Source organism: Rhipicephalus sanguineus, chromosome 1 (genome assembly GCF_013339695.2).
Source record: "Rhipicephalus sanguineus isolate Rsan-2018 chromosome 1, BIME_Rsan_1.4, whole genome shotgun sequence".
NCBI lineage: Eukaryota > Metazoa > Arthropoda > Arachnida > Ixodida > Ixodidae > Rhipicephalus > Rhipicephalus sanguineus.
In genome coordinates, this window is record NC_051176.1 from 87,869,447 (window position 1) to 87,889,798 (window position 20,352).

The 20,352-nt window shown below is 49.9% G+C and overlaps 2 protein-coding genes across 2 annotated transcripts; both read right to left on the reverse strand.

Moving 5' to 3' along the window:
• Positions 1-1,927: 1,927 nt before the first annotated feature.
• LOC125756384 (high-affinity choline transporter 1-like) lies at positions 1,928-3,033 on the reverse strand. The gene is made up of 2 exons (XM_049411079.1): positions 2,895-3,033; positions 1,928-2,430 (listed from the first exon to the last, which is right to left on the reverse strand). The coding sequence occupies exons 1-2, from the start codon at positions 3,031-3,033 to the stop codon at positions 1,928-1,930; spliced, it is 642 nt and encodes a 213-aa protein (XP_049267036.1).
• LOC125756400 (high-affinity choline transporter 1-like) lies at positions 2,887-16,119 on the reverse strand. The gene is made up of 9 exons (XM_049411127.1): positions 15,900-16,119; positions 14,553-14,660; positions 12,225-12,380; positions 10,394-10,542; positions 9,458-9,665; positions 8,936-9,000; positions 7,100-7,229; positions 4,595-4,813; positions 2,887-3,096 (listed from the first exon to the last, which is right to left on the reverse strand). Exons 1-9 carry the CDS (start codon positions 16,117-16,119, stop codon positions 3,092-3,094), a joined length of 1,260 nt encoding a protein of 419 aa, XP_049267084.1. The 3' UTR covers positions 2,887-3,091.
• Between the last annotated feature and the right edge of the window lie 4,233 nt (positions 16,120-20,352).

Genomic DNA, 20,352 nt, shown 5'->3' on the forward strand with positions numbered 1-20,352 from the left:
AGGCTTTCAACCTCGTTATATGCACTCAATGAGTGCCATTTTATAGGGGCGTTCACATTTCCACTACACTCCAGCAACGCTATTTGTTCGCCAATTTTTAACAGCGGAGCCGTCTTAAGCTCGGAGAAGCCCCGTTGGTCGTAAACGGAAATTATCATCATGAACCGCCACGCGCTCTCTTCGTCCTCTTCATTTTCTGCTTCGCTCCCTGAACACGTACGCCGATTTGTCCTGCGTGGGATGCAATAACTTTGATGGGCGAGAGAACAAGTAGAGAGAGAGTGAAAGAGAGATGAAAAAAAAAGAGAAATTCTTGGCGAGGCGGGATTCGAACCCGCGTACCCACGATCTGAAGGCGAGCATCGTAGCCACTCGGCTATCCAGGCACGCTAGCAGAGCGTAGCATAGCCTTTTATACTATAATAAAATAAGAGGGTTGGAAAGGGAAGTGAAGGTGAGGAGGGAAAGGAGGAGGGGAACGCCACAAGCTCCGCTGTTCCCTCAGTCTTCGCACCTAGTAGTGCGTAGCTGCCCCATTTTCTTTTTCTCATCACTTCAAGTCTCTATCAATGATATTTTCTGAATTCCTGCCTTCTCTGTCTCTATATAATATATTCTTTATCGCTTGACGATTCATTAGCGTTAATTATATTTAATATTGAACAAAGTAAATATGATTACTGAAACATTCACGCACATGTTGTTCATCTTTGGACCACCTTCCATACAAACAGAGCAGCCCGGGCTCTATTTGTTTGATAGGTGGAACTGTATAAGCTATACATCAGTATGAACTGTTTTACCTTTTTTAAAAGCGCGCGCCAATAATGTAGATTAGTCAATTAATCTGCGAAAAACTCTCATCGATAAGGATTCATCGATTAATGGCTAAGGTGGCGATGGATTAATTGTTAACCGATTCAAAATAATAATCAACCATCCCTAGTCTAGAAAGCGACGCGCACGTACAAATTGCAAGAATAACGTAAATTATGTCGAGGCGACGTCAGTTTACGAGGAAAGCGTCGCATAGTATACAGAACAAGTCACTGACGTCGACTCTGCTTGTCCTGCGTCGTCTTTTCGCGGCTGGAATCCTTTTTTGAGCGCGACTTCTTCGACGTCCGAGACGAAGCTGACGAGGACGAAAGGTCGTCGCGCTGTTCCGATTTGGTCGTCGGAGCGAGTGCCTTTTTCGCCGTCTTCGGAATCGCCGTAATTCTAGTTGAGGCGGATGAAGAGGAAGGCTGACCCCCGGCGGCGGCCAACTTCGTATCGCCGCTCTGGCGAGCAGCGTTTTCCGCAGACGCTCCGCGTCGAATCATGTTCGCTGGCGTCGTCTTGCCCTGACCCACCGAGCTCCGAGTCACCACTGCTGCCTCTTGGATGGCGGCGGCAGCGCTGGTGGTATCACTAGCCGTTGGCGTCGACGTCATCGGCTCAGAGGTGACGTCCTCCGAGAGGGCGCCAGCAGTGGGCGTACGAGCTTGAGCAAGATCTTTCGCCTTCTCCGGAGGCTGCTTCACGCAGACGAGCCCGTCTACGGACGACGCTGGCAGTGAGCCAATGGCCAGCGGGGTGCTGGTAGTGGACGGCGATACGGTAACCAGGGAGAACGTGTCTGTTCCTAACGTGCTCGCCTCTGTCGGAGAACTGAGTGCCGCCATAGCTGCCGGGGATCTGTAAGGAGGTGACCAGGGCACCGCGTCGCTCGTCTTGTATCGGACCAACGTTGCGCCGCCTGTCTCGCAAGCGCCCGTCGTTTCTACAGGGGCATCGGACGACGCAACCACCGAGCTGTCCTGGACGCGTGGAAGGCCGACGAGCGTCTTCGGCGCTATCACGCTCCAGCCTCGCGGGCCGCTAGAGGTTGCGGGCGCGTTGGACAACGGAGCCGATGAGCGTGACGCGAGGTTTTCTACAACGCCTAGGATCGCCGGTCACGGTCGAGACAGGTGCTTTCGCGGGCGCCGGTTTCGACGATAAGCGGGCCGCTGCTAGGAAGTGCGCCGTCCGCGATTGACACCCGTCGTTTCTGCGTTGGCTTTACGGTGTTGGCGACTAACGACGTCGAAGACCCGGCAGCCGACACACTGCCCGCAGCGCTGGGTGGGGCGACGTTGGCGGTGCGGTCGCTGTCGAGCGAGATCCTTGTCGGACGTACGCCGGTCGACGGGGTGCTCGGGTCGACGACGTCGTCCTGGAAGCACTTGCACACGTCCAAGCTCTTGCGCAACCAACCCCGCGAGAAGGCCGCCTTTGCGAGCCTCGAGACCAGAACGAGGGACGCGATGCTGACCATCGTGCAGAAGGTGCGGAACGGGAACCGCTGACCGCTCTCCTTGTCGTAAAATGGAAGCCGCAGTACTGCCGGAATGCCCAGGGACGGTTCGCCGCACAAGATGCGGACGGAGGAACCGAGAACGAAGCCTGCGAGTTGGGCGAGTCAATCAATCGACTTATCTATCAATGCCGATCAATGAATCTTCTTGCCGGAAGTGCGTCATGCGGTTTGCTGTGTCCGGCCGCTACATGAATGCTTTAACTATTGCAGATGGTTGTCAACGTTTGTCGTAGGGAAGGAGGAAATATGGCGCCAGGCCACAACGTGAGTGCTTCCACGTCAAAGGCTGTCATCCTGACCAAATAGCAATACACACTGCACAGAATGTATTTGTTAAGGTTACGTAAAGCCGCAACTATGAGGACACATTTTACTCTCGTGTTCTGAACGATTCCTACGAAAGAGAGATCTACCATCACTTTTTTGTAACATTCTTCAAGACTGAGAAAACGAGAAATCGGGTATCTATATTGAAGATGCGAGTTGGGCTAGTCGGTGCGTACTACCTACTCGAGACATATCTGACTAGCGCAATTGCGGGGCAACGTACTGGCGACGGATCCGTAGGAGTTGGTCCATTTGGGCATGTAGAAGACGCCAATCAGCTGCGGGAACAGCAGCACGTAGACCATCTCTGAAGAGACCGTCCACAGCGCGAACACTGAACTGACCGAGAGCGCCGTGCTCATGGCGGCAGCGGTGGCCACGCACACAGCGAGTCGCAGCACCTTGACCAGCTCCCGTTCGCTAGCCTGCACCATGAGCGAGAACACTGGAAATGTTCGATGGTATCAACACCGCTCGCTAGCCTGCGCCATAAAGGAGCTCACTGGGAAACGGTAAGCGGGATCACCTGGGAATTTATTTAGAGGGGTCATGAACCACCCCACCGGTTTGGTGAGAAGACACATCCTGCGGATAGCAGACAATGGTGTGAACACCTCAGCGAAATCTTGCAGTCGTGCATGGCAAAAAGAGTTTAGAAGCGGAGCGCGAAGTTGCCATTTTTTCAGGGCCTGTGCTCAATCTCTTCGGAACTGCCGGCGTTTGCTGTTTGACGTCGAATAGCAGATAGCATGCTATTGGTCAATGGCAGACATAAATCAAGAGCGGCGTTTGTTGATCCCCCAACCCTCCCTTGGCTATGCCCCTAGTTGGTTCTGTACAATTCAAGGGAATCGCTTTCGCAGTTTTTTGGCTCTATGACACCGCCTTAAGAAGTCGCACTGTTTTCCTTGAATCTTCTAAATACACGGTTTGCACTGACACCATTGAAACTGCCATACTGGAATACCAACATGGTGGGACGCGAAGTCTGTGATGTCGCGTCAGTGTTATCCCCCCCCCCCCCCCCCCGCCACGAAAATTTTCAATTTTGCTTGCGTATATTACACGCACACATACAAACGCACGCACGAACATACATAAAGTATGGTTGAACCACCCCCCCCCTCCCCCGAAAAAAATTTCTGGCTACGTCCCTGGAACCAACTATATCCCGATGAGCTTTTCGCTGCATGTTATCACATCCAGGTTCTTTAGTCTTTAAGGCTAAAGCCTTAGATGCCTCATCAAACGTGAAAATTGACCTGCGTCCCGCGTCGGCGGCGGCAACGCGAGGGATGCAAAAAATAAGCACCACGTGATGACGTCACAATATGACGTCATCCTACAACATCGTAGCTTGGTTAACGGTGGGCCGATCACGGAGGCAGTGCAAAACCAGGTAGGTGCCTCTGATCGTAAAGGCAATGCACAACCACGTTAGGTGCAGAAAGCTTTCGGGTGGTGGCAGGGCAGGAACAATACATCGACTGATAAGAAAAGGATGGCTTTCGCCTTCCAGTCGTCGTAGGTGATTGCATAAGGGACCATGTGAGTTTTTCAGATTTTCATGCGCAGCGACCAGAAACATCGCGGTGTTATCACAATGCAGCAGGTCAGGGGCGTAGCCAAGGGGGTTTCAAACACCCCCCGAAAATTTTCAATTTTGCTTGCGTATATATACACGTACACATACAAACGCACGCACGAACATACATAAAGTATGGTTGAATACCCCCCTCCCCGAAAAAAAAATTCTGGCTACGCCCCTGCAGCAGGTTAATCGCCACATGATTATGCTGCCTTGACGATATCAACGCCGCCATATTGGAGTGCCAGCACGTTAAGAACCTGGGTCCGTGACATCCCGTGCTAGCTATCAATACACTTATGAAGAACGGAAGGGCGCCGTTATGAAGGCTTCACCGTCGGCTTGAAGAGGCACTGGTAGACGTTTCTGGTCGACGAGCGTCGAAGCGCTGAGCGCCGACGAGTCGGCCGACGACATGACAGCACCGACGATGGCGACCATTCCCATCATGGACACGAGTCCCGGGCACAGGTAGCGGATGGCCAAGGGCAGCACGCGCGCCTGGTCTTGCGGCCGCAGTCGTGCGGGACCCGGGTAGCCCGCCGCTGTGAAATCTGTGCAGCGCCACCAGGGCCCGTCCATTAGGCAGAAATTTGAACGGACTGTAATTTATTCTGAGACTGCTGCACCCAAGTACCGTTAGTCCGAGCCTGTCTCTCTATATGCCTCCCTCTGTATGTTCTCAGGTATCCTAGCCTCCCTGTACCGCCATCGAAGGAATCTCGTAACGTTGCATTCAATCATAAAAATGGTCTGGCGAGCCATTACTTAACTGTCCCGACAGAACTTAAGAAGTAATTCGCCTTAAGTCATGAAGACATCTAATGAGCAGTTTCTGACGGGGGTAGGTCAACGGGACCAACGTTTCCACAAGGAGACTTACCTTCGTCGGGGCAACAACAGCATTTCTGTGTTCGCAGTTGTTTCGACGCCATTGTTAACCTGTCCATGACGCCCCCAACTAATGTCGACAGGCTGACGCCAGCGACAGACATAACTTAGGTCGCTATTTAAGGCGAAGGCCTTAGATGCCTCATCAAGCGGGAAAAGTGACCGTCGGCGGCATCGGCGTCAACACGAAGTGATGCAGAAGGCATGTGACTGACGTCATCTAATGATGTGACATCAGCATCCCGTCACAGATAGCTAGAACTTGTGGGTGTCGTTATAATGTCATTATGACGTCACTGTGACATCTTGCGAATACGAGCGCGGAATCGGTGCAGAAGAAAGTACACAGGACAGATGTAGTTTCGTCTGAACCGCTTCGGCGCTACCCTTCTCAAGATACTGAACCAACTAGCCCAACAACTCACTATTTTGAACACTATGACGTCATTTAAAGTGACATCACATGGTGACGTCATCACATGGCAGTCTTCGCTTGGTCAAAGGTAGGGCTGATCCCGGAGGCACCATAAAAAAAATGCCAGGCCTGCGCTGAAACCGCAGCACAGTCACAGCGAAAGCTGGAAGAGCGGCGTTTCTAGAGCCCGTTGTAAGCTCTCTTGAGGCTGCTAATACAAGTACACTTGAAAGGTGCCCACTACGCCATAAATCACAATTTTTGTGAAGTTGGGAAGCACCGATTAAGCCAATATTCGTCATTCTGCGGAGAAGCCAGGCACCAGCTACACGTCTGTAAGGCATTATGTGCACTTTGTTGAAGCGACGACTGATGACGGTGAAAGACTATGGCTCAGCCCTTTGTAATGGGTTGGAAGCATTCAACAACCTACTCGTTGCGCAATTCGCATTGTGTGACGTCTGGTTACAGAATTCGCGTTGTGCGACGCTTGGTGCTTATTTTACTCTTCTACTACGCTATATTGCATATTAGATGTGAAGCATCTTATAGCGGAGTTCAATCCGGTGGTGGTGGTGGTGGTGGTGTGCGGCGTGACCACCCTTACTGCGCATGCGCATACCCTCCCCACACACCTCTCCACACCTCCTCTCCACACCTCCTCTCCACTTCCCCTCTCCCATTTCCCCCTCACCACTTTCCCTCTCCACTCCTCCTTTCCCCACCTCCTCTCCACTTCCCCTCTCCCGTTTCCCCTCTCCCCTCTCCAATCTTTGAAACGCAGGCTAGACATGCTGAAATTCTCTCCTGCGCAACGCCGCGATGAGCACCAGGGCATGTGCGTACCCTCCCTCTCTCTCCTCTCCTACGCTGCCGCCCCTCTCGCGCGCCTGTCGACCGCGTTCCCTGCTCGCCCTGTGAGAATTAACGGCCAGGCTAGAGAGAAGACAAGACGCGCGTAGCGTTCCTCTTCGCGTTGCAAGACGTGAGGTCGGTAGCATGCCCAGCGAACGCCAACGGAACGCGATCGTGCAAGTGCTCCGGCTTCGCATCGCCTCATGGTCCCCGTTAGCGGGAAATGGTGCAATTTTTGTTAATGTGGTTCCTTCCCGACATGAAGCCTGTGTAGGGTCTTTTTACAAAGCAGTGTCAAGCACCGGCATGGCTCAGAGGTTGAATACGGGGCTCCCACACAGAGGGCCCAGGTTCGAACCTCGTTCCATCCTGGAATTTTTTTCTTATTCCGTTTTTTTTTTCTTATTTCGATCGATAGTGGTTACGGACACCGGCGGCGGCGGACAACTACGGCCGCTGAAATGATCTCATAACATCTTTCGCTCTAAAACAAAACCACGTTACCTGCGGAAAGCTTTCGGGGGAGGGGAGGGGGTTGAGGGACGGGGATCAATACAATCAACCAAGAAAAAAAAGTTGGCATTCACCTTCGAGTCGTCTTAAACGAATTCATAATATAAGAGACCGTGCATGTGAATTTGTTAAGCTTTCGGGTGGCCCCACTCGGACCTATACTTACTAGCGCGCCTAGAGGTGGAACCGATTAGTATTGGCGGCACTGCGAACATCAGACACCCGACAGCCGACACGTAGGAGAGCATCTGGGCGTCGAACACGGTGGCAGAGCTGAGCACGCGCTGGAAGTAGACCTGCACATGTAGACGTCGACATGCAACGCGGGTCATGCGAGGATTCACTTCTGATGCCTCGGTCCGTATTAGAGAGGAGAAAAGTCCTTACGCTAGAACTGAACGTAGACAGCAATCCACCAACATTGCGGCACCACGAAGCTGAAAACTAAACCTTTCAAGACTGATTTCTCAAATACACGTGGAGTTAGGTGTACACAGTATGAAACCTTTCTGGCTTTGGGAATAGAAGGGCTAGACACGCACAACAATTGTCTACAGTAAGCGACAACCTAAGTCTACAGTAACATATGTGTACCACGGTCTAACCCAATAAAAAATGGCCTAGATGCGCCGGCCAATTGGTTTCACTCGTTTCCGCGACGTCAAGCGCTCTTGCGTACTTAAGAAAGTGAATTTTGCATCTATATATCTCAATGGCTGGTGTTAGTCCAAAAACATGAACGTCGTGACAAATTTTACGGGAGATCCTGATTTCAGAATTCAGCCACAGACAACGTCTTAGATAGAAACAGCCAACTTTTACTTTCAGATGGGCCTATATATAGCATTTACATTAAGGCCGTGATTTAGCGAACACGACCTAAGAGCCGCAACGACTACAACCGTTTATTCAGAAGAATATATGACAACACTCAGATGAGTGGTCTTCATCTTCTAGTTCTTTGCCTTCTTTCTCTTCCTGCTTCTAAAAGCAGCAAAGACTAAAGCTTCCAGCGGACTCCACCTGGCATGAGAATTACAGAAGGGAACGGCTGAAGCACCGCGGCAATGCAGGCTGGAGCTCGCAGCCGAAGTATTAGGTTGCCGCTTAGTATATGTCCTTCCACTCTATTGCACATATGTATCGATAAACGCATCTTGTAGTCGTTGTTTGTTGCTTTAAAAGGTCGAAAGCCTTACATGCCTCATCTAACAAGAAAAGTGACCGTCGTCGTGGTCGGCAACACGGACGGTACCAAGAAGTCACATGAGGCCATACGAGACAGTGTGACGTCATACGAGATACAGAGTCATGACGTCCCAGACAGCCGAAATTTGCGACGTCATCATGACACGTGACGACATAATCACTGGGCATCGTCGCTTGGTCAAAGTTGGGCCGATCATGGAGGCAATGCAGCACCACGTGACGTGCAGAAAACTTCAGGGTGGGTGTGGGGGTGAGATCAATACAATCGACTGAGTAGAAGGTGGCTTTCGCCTTCGAGCCATTTTGGGCAAACGCATAGGGGACCACGTGAATTTTGGTTTGTCGTGAGCCTTTAAGTGAATTTAGCCCCGACTCGGAGCCCCCCCCCCCCTCTCACACACACACACACACACACACACACACACACACACACACACACACACACACACACACACACACACACACACACACACACACACACACACACACACACACACACACACACACACACACACACACACACACACACACACACACACACACACGCGCGCACACACACACACACACACACACACACACACACACACACACAAACAAACAATAAAATACTCATAGGGTACGTTCCTTATACATTCGTCTAAGGCGACTCGAACGTGAAAGTCATCTTCTGCTTTTTCGTCTTAATAGATGTATAGATCCTCCTCCCTCCTCGCCATTTCCGAAAGTTTCTGCGCTTAACGCGGTTTTGCACTGCCTCCAAGATCGTAGGCATTGCAAGCTTTCTGCAGCTCACCTGGGTTTTGCGCTGTCTCTGTGATCGTTCAAGAGGATGGTTCGGTGGGCTTGTTGGTATTGCATCTTGGAAAGGTTTCAGCACATACACAAGAGGCCAAAGGAAGACGGTACCTCCTGTGTCTTGTGTCCTCTTCCTTTAGTCCCCGTCAGTGTGCGCTGTAACGTTTCCTCTGTGATCGGTCCACCTTTGACCAAGCGACGAGTCATATGATGATGTAATCATGTGGCATCATAATGACGTAACACATTTTGGCGATCTGTGACACAGTGATGACGTCATACAGTGACATCGTCACGTGTTGATTTCTTGCATCACTAGTGTTGACGCCGACACCGTTGACGGTCGATTTCCGAGTATGATGAGGTATCGAAGGCTTTCGTCTTAACAAATAACAAAGAACACAGGGTCCGCTTAGCGAACGTGCAACAGCATGATAGAAACGGCCGGCCGATAGCGCAGCAACATCGCGTAGTGAGCGAAATGTGGGTGAACTTCAACGGCATCGTCTTATTTTCTAACCGTTAAACTTCGACCACGTTTGCCATCCAATGTTTCTAATTAATCGCGCCCACAGCATTACCTGCCACGGTATGCCTCCGTACACGAGTGAGAAGAAACGATCCACCATCTCCGGTATTGAGTACAGCGCCGCATCGCTGCTTGCGTCGGCCGCCGCTACCTCGTTGTTCGCGAATTTGGTGGTCATGCAGAACGGTACACACACCCACTGCACGATCGAGAAGGGGGGTGCCAAGAAACATCAGGCGCATAGATTTTTGGATGGCTGTAATTTTTCAAAATAAATTACTCGGACCAAATACAAGGCAGCGAAACCCCATCCCATTCCTGTGTGCACGCCTATGAATATACTCGTATCTGATAGACTGCGCGTTTCGTTTTTAACAGCGGAGCCATTTAAGCTGGAGGTAAGCTGGAGGCGCCACAGAAAGCGGGTATGTGGCTATAGCGTAGCATAGCCATGCATAGCATAGTGTAGCAAGGGGGTGGGAAAGGGAAGTAAGGGTGAGGAGGAATTATGTGAGGGCGAGGAAGAAGGAAAGGAGGAGGGGAGAGGGTAAAGCATGGCAAAGTATTGTTTACTATTGTATAACAAAGGGAAGGGAAAAGGGAAGTGAGGGTGGGTAAGGAGTAGTGGGACGGTTTGGAGGCGGGAAATAAGGCGAGGGCAATATAGAAAGAGATAAAGAAGGAAAGAAAGAAGAAGATCATGAAGAAAGATGAATAAAGAACTAGGCCTGCGTTCGCCAGGTGGTGGCGCTTGCTTGCCAGCTCCGTTCTTTACTCAGATTGGACAGGCGTTCAACTGGCTTTATTTTTTTTCCGAGGCTCTATGAGCTCTAGTGTAGCAAGGGGGTGGGAAAGGGAATTTTTTCCGAGGCGCAATGTGCGGCTCTATGAGCCGCACATTGCGCCCTCGGTCGGCGTCATACTCACCAATCCGACGAACGCCGCAAACAAATGCAAGGCGTCCGTTCTCACGACCGTAGGCAGGCCTCCGAGACAAGTGCACAGTGCGACGATCAGCGAGGACAGAACGATGATCATTGAGCCACTCAAGCCCGCGACCACCTCCGCCGCCTGACCTGCACCCGATGACCACGTCGAGACTAACGCGAGACTAACGCGACAATACACTCAGCACATTTACGGCCGAGGCGCCTTCACACGTGAAAGTAGTTTAATGACGTCATCTATACTCGGGTACAACTTAGAGAGCAGCAGCATCTGCACTTCAAAGGCAGGTGCACACCAACCTGCACCAATTTGAGCGCTCTATCTGGTACATTCAATGAGACCATATGGAGCTGAAAGAGGATCAATGGAAGACGACAAAACGTGCGCTCGCCCTGTCGTCTTCCTTTGTCCCCGTCTTTCCGCGCTATGGCCTCACTGAATGTACCGAATCAGCTAGCCCCAAATTATGTGCTCTCTGGACTGGCATCAAGAGCAGGCAGGCCGGCCAGTGATCCTGCCGACGGATAATGTGGCCCAGAACAAGAACGGGGCTCTTTCTTTAGTCGCGGAGGCGATCAATTGCCGCATTTCGGCCGCGTGGGAGGGGCCTCTCCGGACTTCTTAAGCTGTCCCCGACTGTAGGTAACGCGACCGATGTCCACACCAGCGAGAGGCACCTGAGGCGGTATTCTCAAACGTACTTAAAGGCATATAGTATCATTTCCCCAGGAATTCGCGATACTCAGCCCGTGACAATACCAACAGGACGTAAAATATTGGCACAGCAAAAACAAACAAAAAATTCACAGAGAAATATGGGAAGCACAGTGGCGATCGCCATGGAAAAAGAGATGTGCTTATGCTCACCGAGGCTGAGGTCATGAGGTCAGTTTTGCCAGGGCCAACGTGAACGCCGATGTTCCGACACGAAACACCTTCACTCGTAATTACCTTGTCATATCTTGTCAATATTGTAATTCCCTTCACCATCACCCTGTATATAAGCGCGTTAACAGTACTGAACGGTTGCGCCACGTGCAGTATAAACGGAAAAAGATTGGCACAAGTGACCGGTTGCTGGAGCGGCAAGATTGCGACACGCGGCGCTGCGTTTTTCCCGAGCGCGCCGATATGAAGAGTGCCAAGCACATTCCATTTTGCAAAGCAGGGGTGGCCGGCGGAAAGCACTCCAACAAGCAGCTTTTTCTGGGCAACTGCGATAAAGATACGGTTGCTCGCACCTTCAGCGAAAAAATGAAAACAAAGGATTTCGTGTGCATAGCCACATCTAGCGATAAGCAATGAACAAGCGTTTCCTTAAGATATGGGCTTTTGGATGGGCCAACAGCAAGATGGGTTGCTTTCCGACGGTCCGCCGGCCACCCCTGCTTTGGAAAGTGGAATATGCTTGGCAATCTCGCTGTCGGCATGCCCGTAACAACAGCGCCGCGCTGTCGCAATTTTGCGGCTCCGGCCAGCGTACACTTGTGCTAATCTTTTTCCGTTGAGACTGTACGTCCACTTGCCCTTTCTTCGTTTTTTGCTCCAGTAACTGCTATACGGAGCGCATTTCAACATGGCCGTGAGAGCCCATAAGAGCTCGGCACGCATGCGCACAAGGGTCGGAAAAAAAAAAGCGGGAAAGAAGCTATCATTGGATATCGCGGGCTGAGTTTCGAGAGAGCAAGTAGAGCAAGGTTTGAAATGAGGACAGCGACAAGCTTGTGTGCTCAGACGATCGCGCTACAGTGGAGATTAACGCGGAATCCGCGAGTCCGTATATCGAAATTTCGTGCGCTCGGTATCTCACCTAGTGCCGCATAGACCGATGCCGACCAGAACAGTTCTCCGGCCAGCGCAGGCAGGCACAAGAGCGGGCCTATCCAGCGGCCGTACTGCTGCTGGAACGGGTCCAACATCGTCAGCGAGCGTGTCGCGCGCATCTTGTGCGAGAAGAACAGGCCGCCTGCAGAAAGGCCACGTCATTCATTTATACACGTGCGGGAGTGTTGGCCACCCGTCGCTTCATGTGTTAGGTGCCGAGTACGCACACCTTGCACTCTAAAATAAATTGAGTATTTGGGGAGTACTGCCATGCAACTATAAACGTCTTCTGTCTCGTGCGCTTTCCTTGCGTTATCGCCGCGGTCCTGGCACTACCCTATCAGCGTGACGCATAGCATTGATAGGAAAATGGTGAGAGACCATTTTTTCAAGTCAGGAAACGCGAGTGTGAGGGAAACTTGCGACTAGTGGTGTGCAAATAGTGGCTTTCAAGACCGACTGGAATGCGATAATTTCACGTCAACAAAGATTTTTTTTTTTCCTTCGGAGCAATCCGCACGGATTTTCGGTGTAGCTTCCGTCTACAAAACGAACGGACGACAGTTATTCGCATATTCAACATAAGCGTGTCACGTTCAGTTGCTTACTTTTACCTTCTATTCTGAACATAAGAGTTTCATAATAATACACTAGAAATCTGGCGCTAGTGTCTATGGGAGCTGCAACGCACGCCGCTGCAGCCATTACAAGAATGACGGGTAGTACGTGGATTCGTTCCTTCGGCTCCGTGTGTTTTTTTTTTTACTTAATTGAGCACTGAAAAAGGTCCAGCAGCCCCACTTTATCACCTTGACCCCGTTAGGCTCACCAAGTCAAGTTGCCTCACGAGGGTCACAGAGAGCCATTCTTTTATCCGAAACAAAAGCCAAAACAAACTCTCGCACTGCAGCAATCATTACACGATTAATAACGCTAATCTTCAACAAGTCACAGAATATAAATATCTAGGTGTATTTTTCACTGCTGATTTGAGGTGGAATAAACATGTCACTTATGTTAGGCACAAGGCAGTAGGAACATTGAGTTTTCTGAAACGTAACTTCAGTAGTTTACCACAGAAACTTAGGGAGCAGCTGTATTTTACACATGTCCGCAGTATACTGGAGTATGCGTGCGTCTGTTGGGACCCATATACTAAGGAACTTGTAGATGAACTTGAAAAAGTGCAGAATAGAGCTGTTCGATTTGTCCTTGGAAATTATGACAGGATGCTTATTATGACAGAGAGCAAAAAAACACATTAAATTGGCATTTTCTTGAACACCGTCGTCGAAGACTCAGATTAAAATTCCTTCATAACATTTATCATTCGAGAACAAGGATCATCCGAAAATTGTATTTTCAACCACACAACTATGTTTCTCAAAGACGAGATCATCATTTAAAAATACGTGATATTCCTTTCAGGGGTGACGCTTTTCGCTACTCTTTCTTTGTTCGCACTATAAGAGAGTGGAACACGCTGCCACCGGAAATTGTCTGTATTTGTTCAAATGATGATTTTTTCCATGCTTTATGATTATATTTTTGTGTGTTTGATTATATGTACTGTACCCCCCCCCCCCTGCTGTAATGCCTTATGGCGAAGCAGGTACCTAATAAATAAATAAATAAATAAATAAATAAATAAATAAAAAATAAATAAATAAATAAATAAATAAATAAATAAATAAATAAAATAAAAACAACAATAGATAAAGCCGCAAGTCCATCAGAAGACGCAGCCCGAAGAATAGGCTAATAGGCTAATTCATGTACTACCAATCATTCCCATTGAGGCTGAACGATCGCAGCGCCCCAGCTTCCTGTAGTAACTATTGTAGGAAACTGATTTTGAGTATGCTCGGTGTAACATGTGGTTAACTTGAGCTCCCCTGGCACCCCCTGTTCAAGGATTTTTTATCTATTGAAGCTTCCATGTTCCCCTGAGCCTTGCTTACGATTAATTTAAGCCATTCTGATAATTGGACGTCGTCACTTTTTCGACCAGCTTTCATTCTAGATTTGCTGCGACCGTCCCATTACTCCGCCGTACTATATCACGTTTACACACTGCTGTAAATGAGTTCTGCGGAATCTCGAAAGGTGGCGGAAAGATTATGAAAGGGATAAGGGATAATTGACTACTAGCCGTTTGACAGCCTGGACAGGCCGGTCCAGGCTGCGGAGCGTTCGTGTTAAGCGGGTTGACGGCTGCACATGTGCTTAAGGTCTCCCGAGTTCGCGACAAAGTGTGGAGGATGCTACAATAGTGCCTGTTCATACATTGTAGTCTTGTATTCCCGTTACTCACCAAATATCAGGCTTATCGTGTAGCCAATGGGGACTTGGGTGCTGAGCAGGCCATGCACGTAGACGGCCTCGGCTGTGCCGCTGACGAAGCCTCCTCCGATCCAGGTCACTAGCAAGAGGAAAGAGTGACAGACGACGCGATGAATAACGATTAACGTATACCTGTATTGCCAAACGAACACTAGGGATAATTGGTTGGTTGGTTTATGGGGCATATAGTCCCAATGTAACTCGGGCTATGAGACGTAGGATGCGGTAGGCTCCTGATAACATAGGTCCACCTGTGGTTCTTTAACCAGCACTGGCATCGCACAGTAGACGACAGGCCTCTAGCATTCCGCCTCCATCGAAACGCGACCGCCGCGGCCGGTATCGGACCGCGTCTTTCGGGTGAGCAGCCGGGCTCCTTAAAGGGGCCCTGCAACCCTTTTTGAGCATGATCAGAAAACGCTGCCCATCCGTAGTCGAGGCTCCTGAGAACATGTGAGCCAAACGTGATAGCGCTACACGCGGCCTGGAATTTAGATTTAATGTTCAAACTCCGCTAGAAATCACTCGCTCTTCTATCGACAAATGATACCATAATCCAAAATGACCGCGTCTTTATTCACGGCAACTGGCTGATTTGAGCATCGCGAGTTGCATAGTTACCACGGCTGCCGCAGCATGCCGCGACGTGCCCGCGCTGCAGTGGCTGCACTCCACAATGCTAGAATTACACACAGTATCGAAATACACCAGCGCGCTCGCAATCAAGTTAAGCTGCACGTGCAAACAAAGAAAAAAAGAAGTGCTCTAGGTCATGACGCGTGCTGACGAACTGACGTAGCTACATGCCAGGCAACAAATGTAACCAGGCGACAAATGATCTGACGACCATAGGCGTGCGCAGAGTTCCCCATCAGGGGGGGGGGGGGGGGAAGGTTCATCGCAGCGCCCCCTCCCTATTAAGTCAACGTATGGGGCTGACTTTGCGCCCCCTCCCCTTTTAGGTGACTAGGGGGGATGGGCGCCCCCCTGCGCCCCCCCCCCCTCTGCGCACGCCTATTCTGAGACGTTACTGACAGCACCACGCTGCGTCATTCGTCACGTTATTTTTGGTACCATTCGTGTCCGCGACGCAGCCGGACAGCGGATTTTTTTTTTACTCATGAGATATAAAGCTTTCGCCTTGTTTCGCATACTTTGAGAAGACATTACTAAACTAGCCCACACAATCCTGCCATATCGTATCATATGAATGACATATCCGAAATCGACCGAGGGTCGATGCGGTGGCAAAACTCGGCATCCTATGTAAGCGGCTTTCACGCGTAGGGTAAACGTGCGTCGTCGATGGATTGTGTACCTGTCATTGAGGTGAGGCCGAGGCAGAGCGGAACGTTCCTGTTCGCGAGCAGCAACCTCACGAAGCCGGGACTCAATGCTTCATCGTAGGGGCTGCCATATGTCAACTGTGCGAGTTTCGCGGTTCTCTTCTTTCCTCGTCGGCTGGACCAAGCGGAGAGTCCCACAAGGACACCGAAGTAGGCGGCCAGGACGACTGTGGCTAGCATGTTCACCTGCATGGCGTCCGATTTCTTCTTCTTCTTCAGCTTGCCCCAACCGTAGTGTCGATGTTATTTCAAAGCATTGGCGCATACCCACTACGACGAATTTGCAGTAATGGACGAGTAGGAGGAGGAACTGGGTCTTTGGAAGAGCAAACCCTGTCAAAAAAATACGCGGCCAATTGGCCGCGTATCTGCGTGCTTCGCTGCAAATGTCGTGTAAAGACGATAGAAGAGGCGCTGTGTGAGATATGGACGCCATCTGGCAATACGTCGGGAAACATGAGTGCTGTGTTGCGTGCTGGTAGTCCCGGCGCAGCAGCAGGCGAAGACCGGCGGTGACCAACGCGACCGGCGGGGACGCCAGCCAGCCCGAAAACGCGGTTTGGCGCGAAGCGCTGAAGCAGAGAAACGTCCGCACTCAACGAGTACTCTCCACACACTCTTTTATTTACACGTCGCCTGGGTAAAACAGGAACGCCAGAGCGGCGCCCACAACCGGCAGCCTGAAGGCCGCCCACAACGCTGCTTTTTCATTAAAAAATTTTTTTTTTCACCTTCCTGGCCTTCTCAAAACTAAAGTTTTTCAACACCAACCCATGGCATTCGTACAGTGCAATACAGAACCGAAACCGAAACACAACAATGAGCTCGTGCGAAGGGCACGGAGGAAGGCAAATTTCAGCGCAGTCGCATTTTCAGCTTTGTTGAAACAGCGCTCACTAGACGACGACGAAGTAAAAGAAGGCACAGGACAGGCAGCGCCTGTCCTGTGCCTTCTTTTGCTTCGTCGTCGTCTAGTGAGCGCTGTTTCAACAAAGATGAACGCATACCAACTCGCTCAAACTTCCATTCTTATGCATTTTCAGCGCAGCTTAAGAAACTAGGGTCCTTAAAATTACGTATGTATGCATTTTCTATTAAAGGAACACGCCACCTAATACTTACCTAGTGATGTTGAACCTCAGATATGCATAATATTTACTTTTTGATCGACAACGTTCACAAGTATGAACAGCCGTACCAGTTCAAGACGGCTGGCCCTTGGGCAAGTGGTTCAACTTTGGCCGAGTGGCTGAATCGAGGGACGTGCCGACAAACAGAAAGACAGACAGACAGATCGCCTTGAACACAGCTACATATTTAGCGTTATGGAGGCGTTTGGCTTCTCGCAAACCTTTGTTGAGCTTCTCAGAAACGCATACAGAAACATACACAGCACGTTGTTTCTTGATGGTTATGAAAGTGCGCCATTTCCTGTTACCCGCGGAGTTCGCCAAGGGTGTCCTCTATCTCCAGTACTTTTTGTGCTTAGTCTCGAACCGTTCCTGCGCTCACTACTTAACGATCCATACATTCGAGGCCTCCCACTACCTGGAAGTGATACTGTGAAGGTTACAGCTTTCGCCGATGACATCACATTGTATCTAAAGAGCGAGGACAGCCTATCCCGTAGCCTACGGCTTTTCGATGAATATGGGAATATCTCCGGTGCTGCGTTAAATTTTTCAAAATGTCGATATTTGTTTATTGGTTCCCCAGAATCTGCCTAAGTCCCTTCTTCCGCCTTCAAAAAAGCGGCTGTCTACGTATTTTGGGGCTTGATTATACCTACCACGGCATATCATCCTCCGTGTGGGTTTCAGTACTCGAAGATGTAAAACGACGCGTCCGGGAAGCGCAAGAGTACGATTTACCGCTGTTGGAAAGACGGTACTTAGCACAGACAGTATTTTGCGGCCGTGCATGGTACATTTCTCATGTTGTGCAGCCCCCCTTGCGAATAACTAGGTCGTTGCAATCCCTTCTTGGCTCGTTTTTCTGGTCAGGTGGAACAGAGCTGGTTTGCCGCGCTGCGCTTGGGCAACCACGCAACAGAGGTGGATTCGCGTTCCCATCTGCATCTGTTCGCTGCCGGCTGCTTGCTCTGCGATTCTTGCTTCGGTTGCTAAACGGTGACCAGTGTCCAGCGCGTGATCTTGCCTGGTATTTCTTAGGCACAAAGTTACGCTATTTGTTACCGGGAGCAAGGCTTAACTCCGCGCCGCAAGTACTTAACGTGCCTGCATTTTACTCCACGGCAGCAGCATTTTATCGGCATACACAGCAGGTTTGCCCTGATGTGGACATTCTAGAAAACCGGGTTGTAGATACAACGGCAGCCCTGCTGCTCCCTCTAGTTCCTCCAGCCCGTCTAGCACGTTCGAGTCGTGTCTCGTGGAGCGCGATAACGGCATCCTTTCTACCTGGTCATCTCCGTGACTTCATGTGGCGTCTGGGATGGAGAGTACTCCCAACACGAGACAGGCTGGAGAGGTGGGGCATGGTCCCATCTTCCATTTGTCCTAACTGTCCACTACAAGAGTCCAACCAGCATGTGCTGCAGCAGTGTGTAATTGCAAGGGTATTTTGGCGAGCCGTTAACACTGGTTTCCGTGGCCTAGGAGTTAATCGTTTCGTCACATCTGGCCGCTGCTCGCGTAGTCGCTTTGCACGCCTTCTAATTGCTGCGGGGGCTTTTTGTTTGTGGCGTAACATGTGTGAGGCTGTTGCAGCAGGTCACCGTCGCCGAACTCTGTTTCCGATTCTGGAACGGTTGTACTCCGAACTGATGTCCTTTTTGTCAAAGGAATTGTTCTTCCTTGGGGAAGAGGAATTCCTACGGCAATGGTCATGCCGTTTCCTGTCGGTGGTTGATGGGCGTGTGCGGCTGGATTTCCATCTAGCCTGGTTCTTGTAGCCAGGTCATCAGACAGAGCTTGATGAATGTATATAATATGTATGTATTTATTATTTCTGTGTGTGCATGTTCCCGTATTCGCGTGGGTTCTTGTATATATACATTTCATGCTACCATTATTCAATCTGTACATTGCCAACACCATAACATCTGCTGTACATATGTGCTTGTATGTTCACGAAGTCATGTATATCATGTGAAAGTAAGATTGTTGTAAGTGTATGTTAGCCCACAGTAGCATGTGTTGAAGACGTCCTGTGGACTTGGACTTCTGTGTAAAAATGTTTCATGTATATAGTGCTTAGACACTTGTATATGTTACTGTCTTTGATTACGACACTGTACCGAACTGTTAGTAGCGTTCTGTGATGAAATAAACTTTTTCTAAACAGACAGACCAAAATTTCTGCATTTAAGTTCCCCAAGAAAGACTATCGTCTTTAAAAATTGTCAGAGTGCTCTTAACAGGCCTTCAGGATTCTTTGATGTCGCTCAGGAATCGTTGAATGAGGCCTTCATGCACAGCTGGGATCCTTGAATTCCATTAAGGCATCTTTAATTGCTGCCTTCCATCCCTGACTGTGGCCTTCTGGTCAAATTGGGATGATCGCTGACTGTGGTCGTGCAGCGCAGTCAGTACGGCTCACGGTAGCCTTCGACCACGGCCAGGTTCGCTGAATGTGGTCATCCAACTCAATTAGGATTGGTTATCTTGGCTTAAGTGTCTGCACGTGTGGCAGTTAGGACTGCGGAGGTCGCGGTGACTATGTCACCATAAAGTTACATGACGAAACTTGCAGCGCACGAAGAAGGACAAGGACGAAGGAAGTGAGGACAGGACGACGCGCTCAATTTCAATTTATTTTTATTCTTTCCCACTGTTATGCGGGACTAAGTATATCGGACAAACAGGCAGGTACCTAAATAATCGATTTCCTGAGCATCTTAACAGTTCTCGCAATGCACCAGCCGGTCATCTTAGTCGACATTGTAGAAGCTGTGGTTGTACACCTTCACTTGATAACTGCACTGGCATCGGCACACAAGTAACGATAAAACTGCCCGCGAGATTATAGAGAGAGTTGAAATTACCAAGGTGAGGGCTTATGCTTGTACTAGTAGAGCCTCTATTGACTTAACGAAAAATAAGTTAGATTTCTAAAATCAAAACGCAGTGGTGTGGGCTCTACAGGTGACAATGTGTAGCAGTTCCAAGTGCTTTATTCACTCTGTTCTTTGCCCCAAGTTTCCTTGTGTCTTATTTTTGTTTTGTTGCCCCGGCCAGCAGCCTCAACGCCTGCGCGCAATTAGTCAATGTGTATGTCTTGGCTCATTAAACAGTCTAATGGAATTAACCGCACCATCATCCACTTTTTTTTCGTCCGTGTCCTGCCTTGTGCGCTGCAATTTTCGCCATGTGTAACCAGCAACAAGCCAATTCCTACATCTTTTCACAATGTAGCTGCTGTAGTAGTTGTCGTAATACTGGTATTGCATGTTGCTGGTACGAA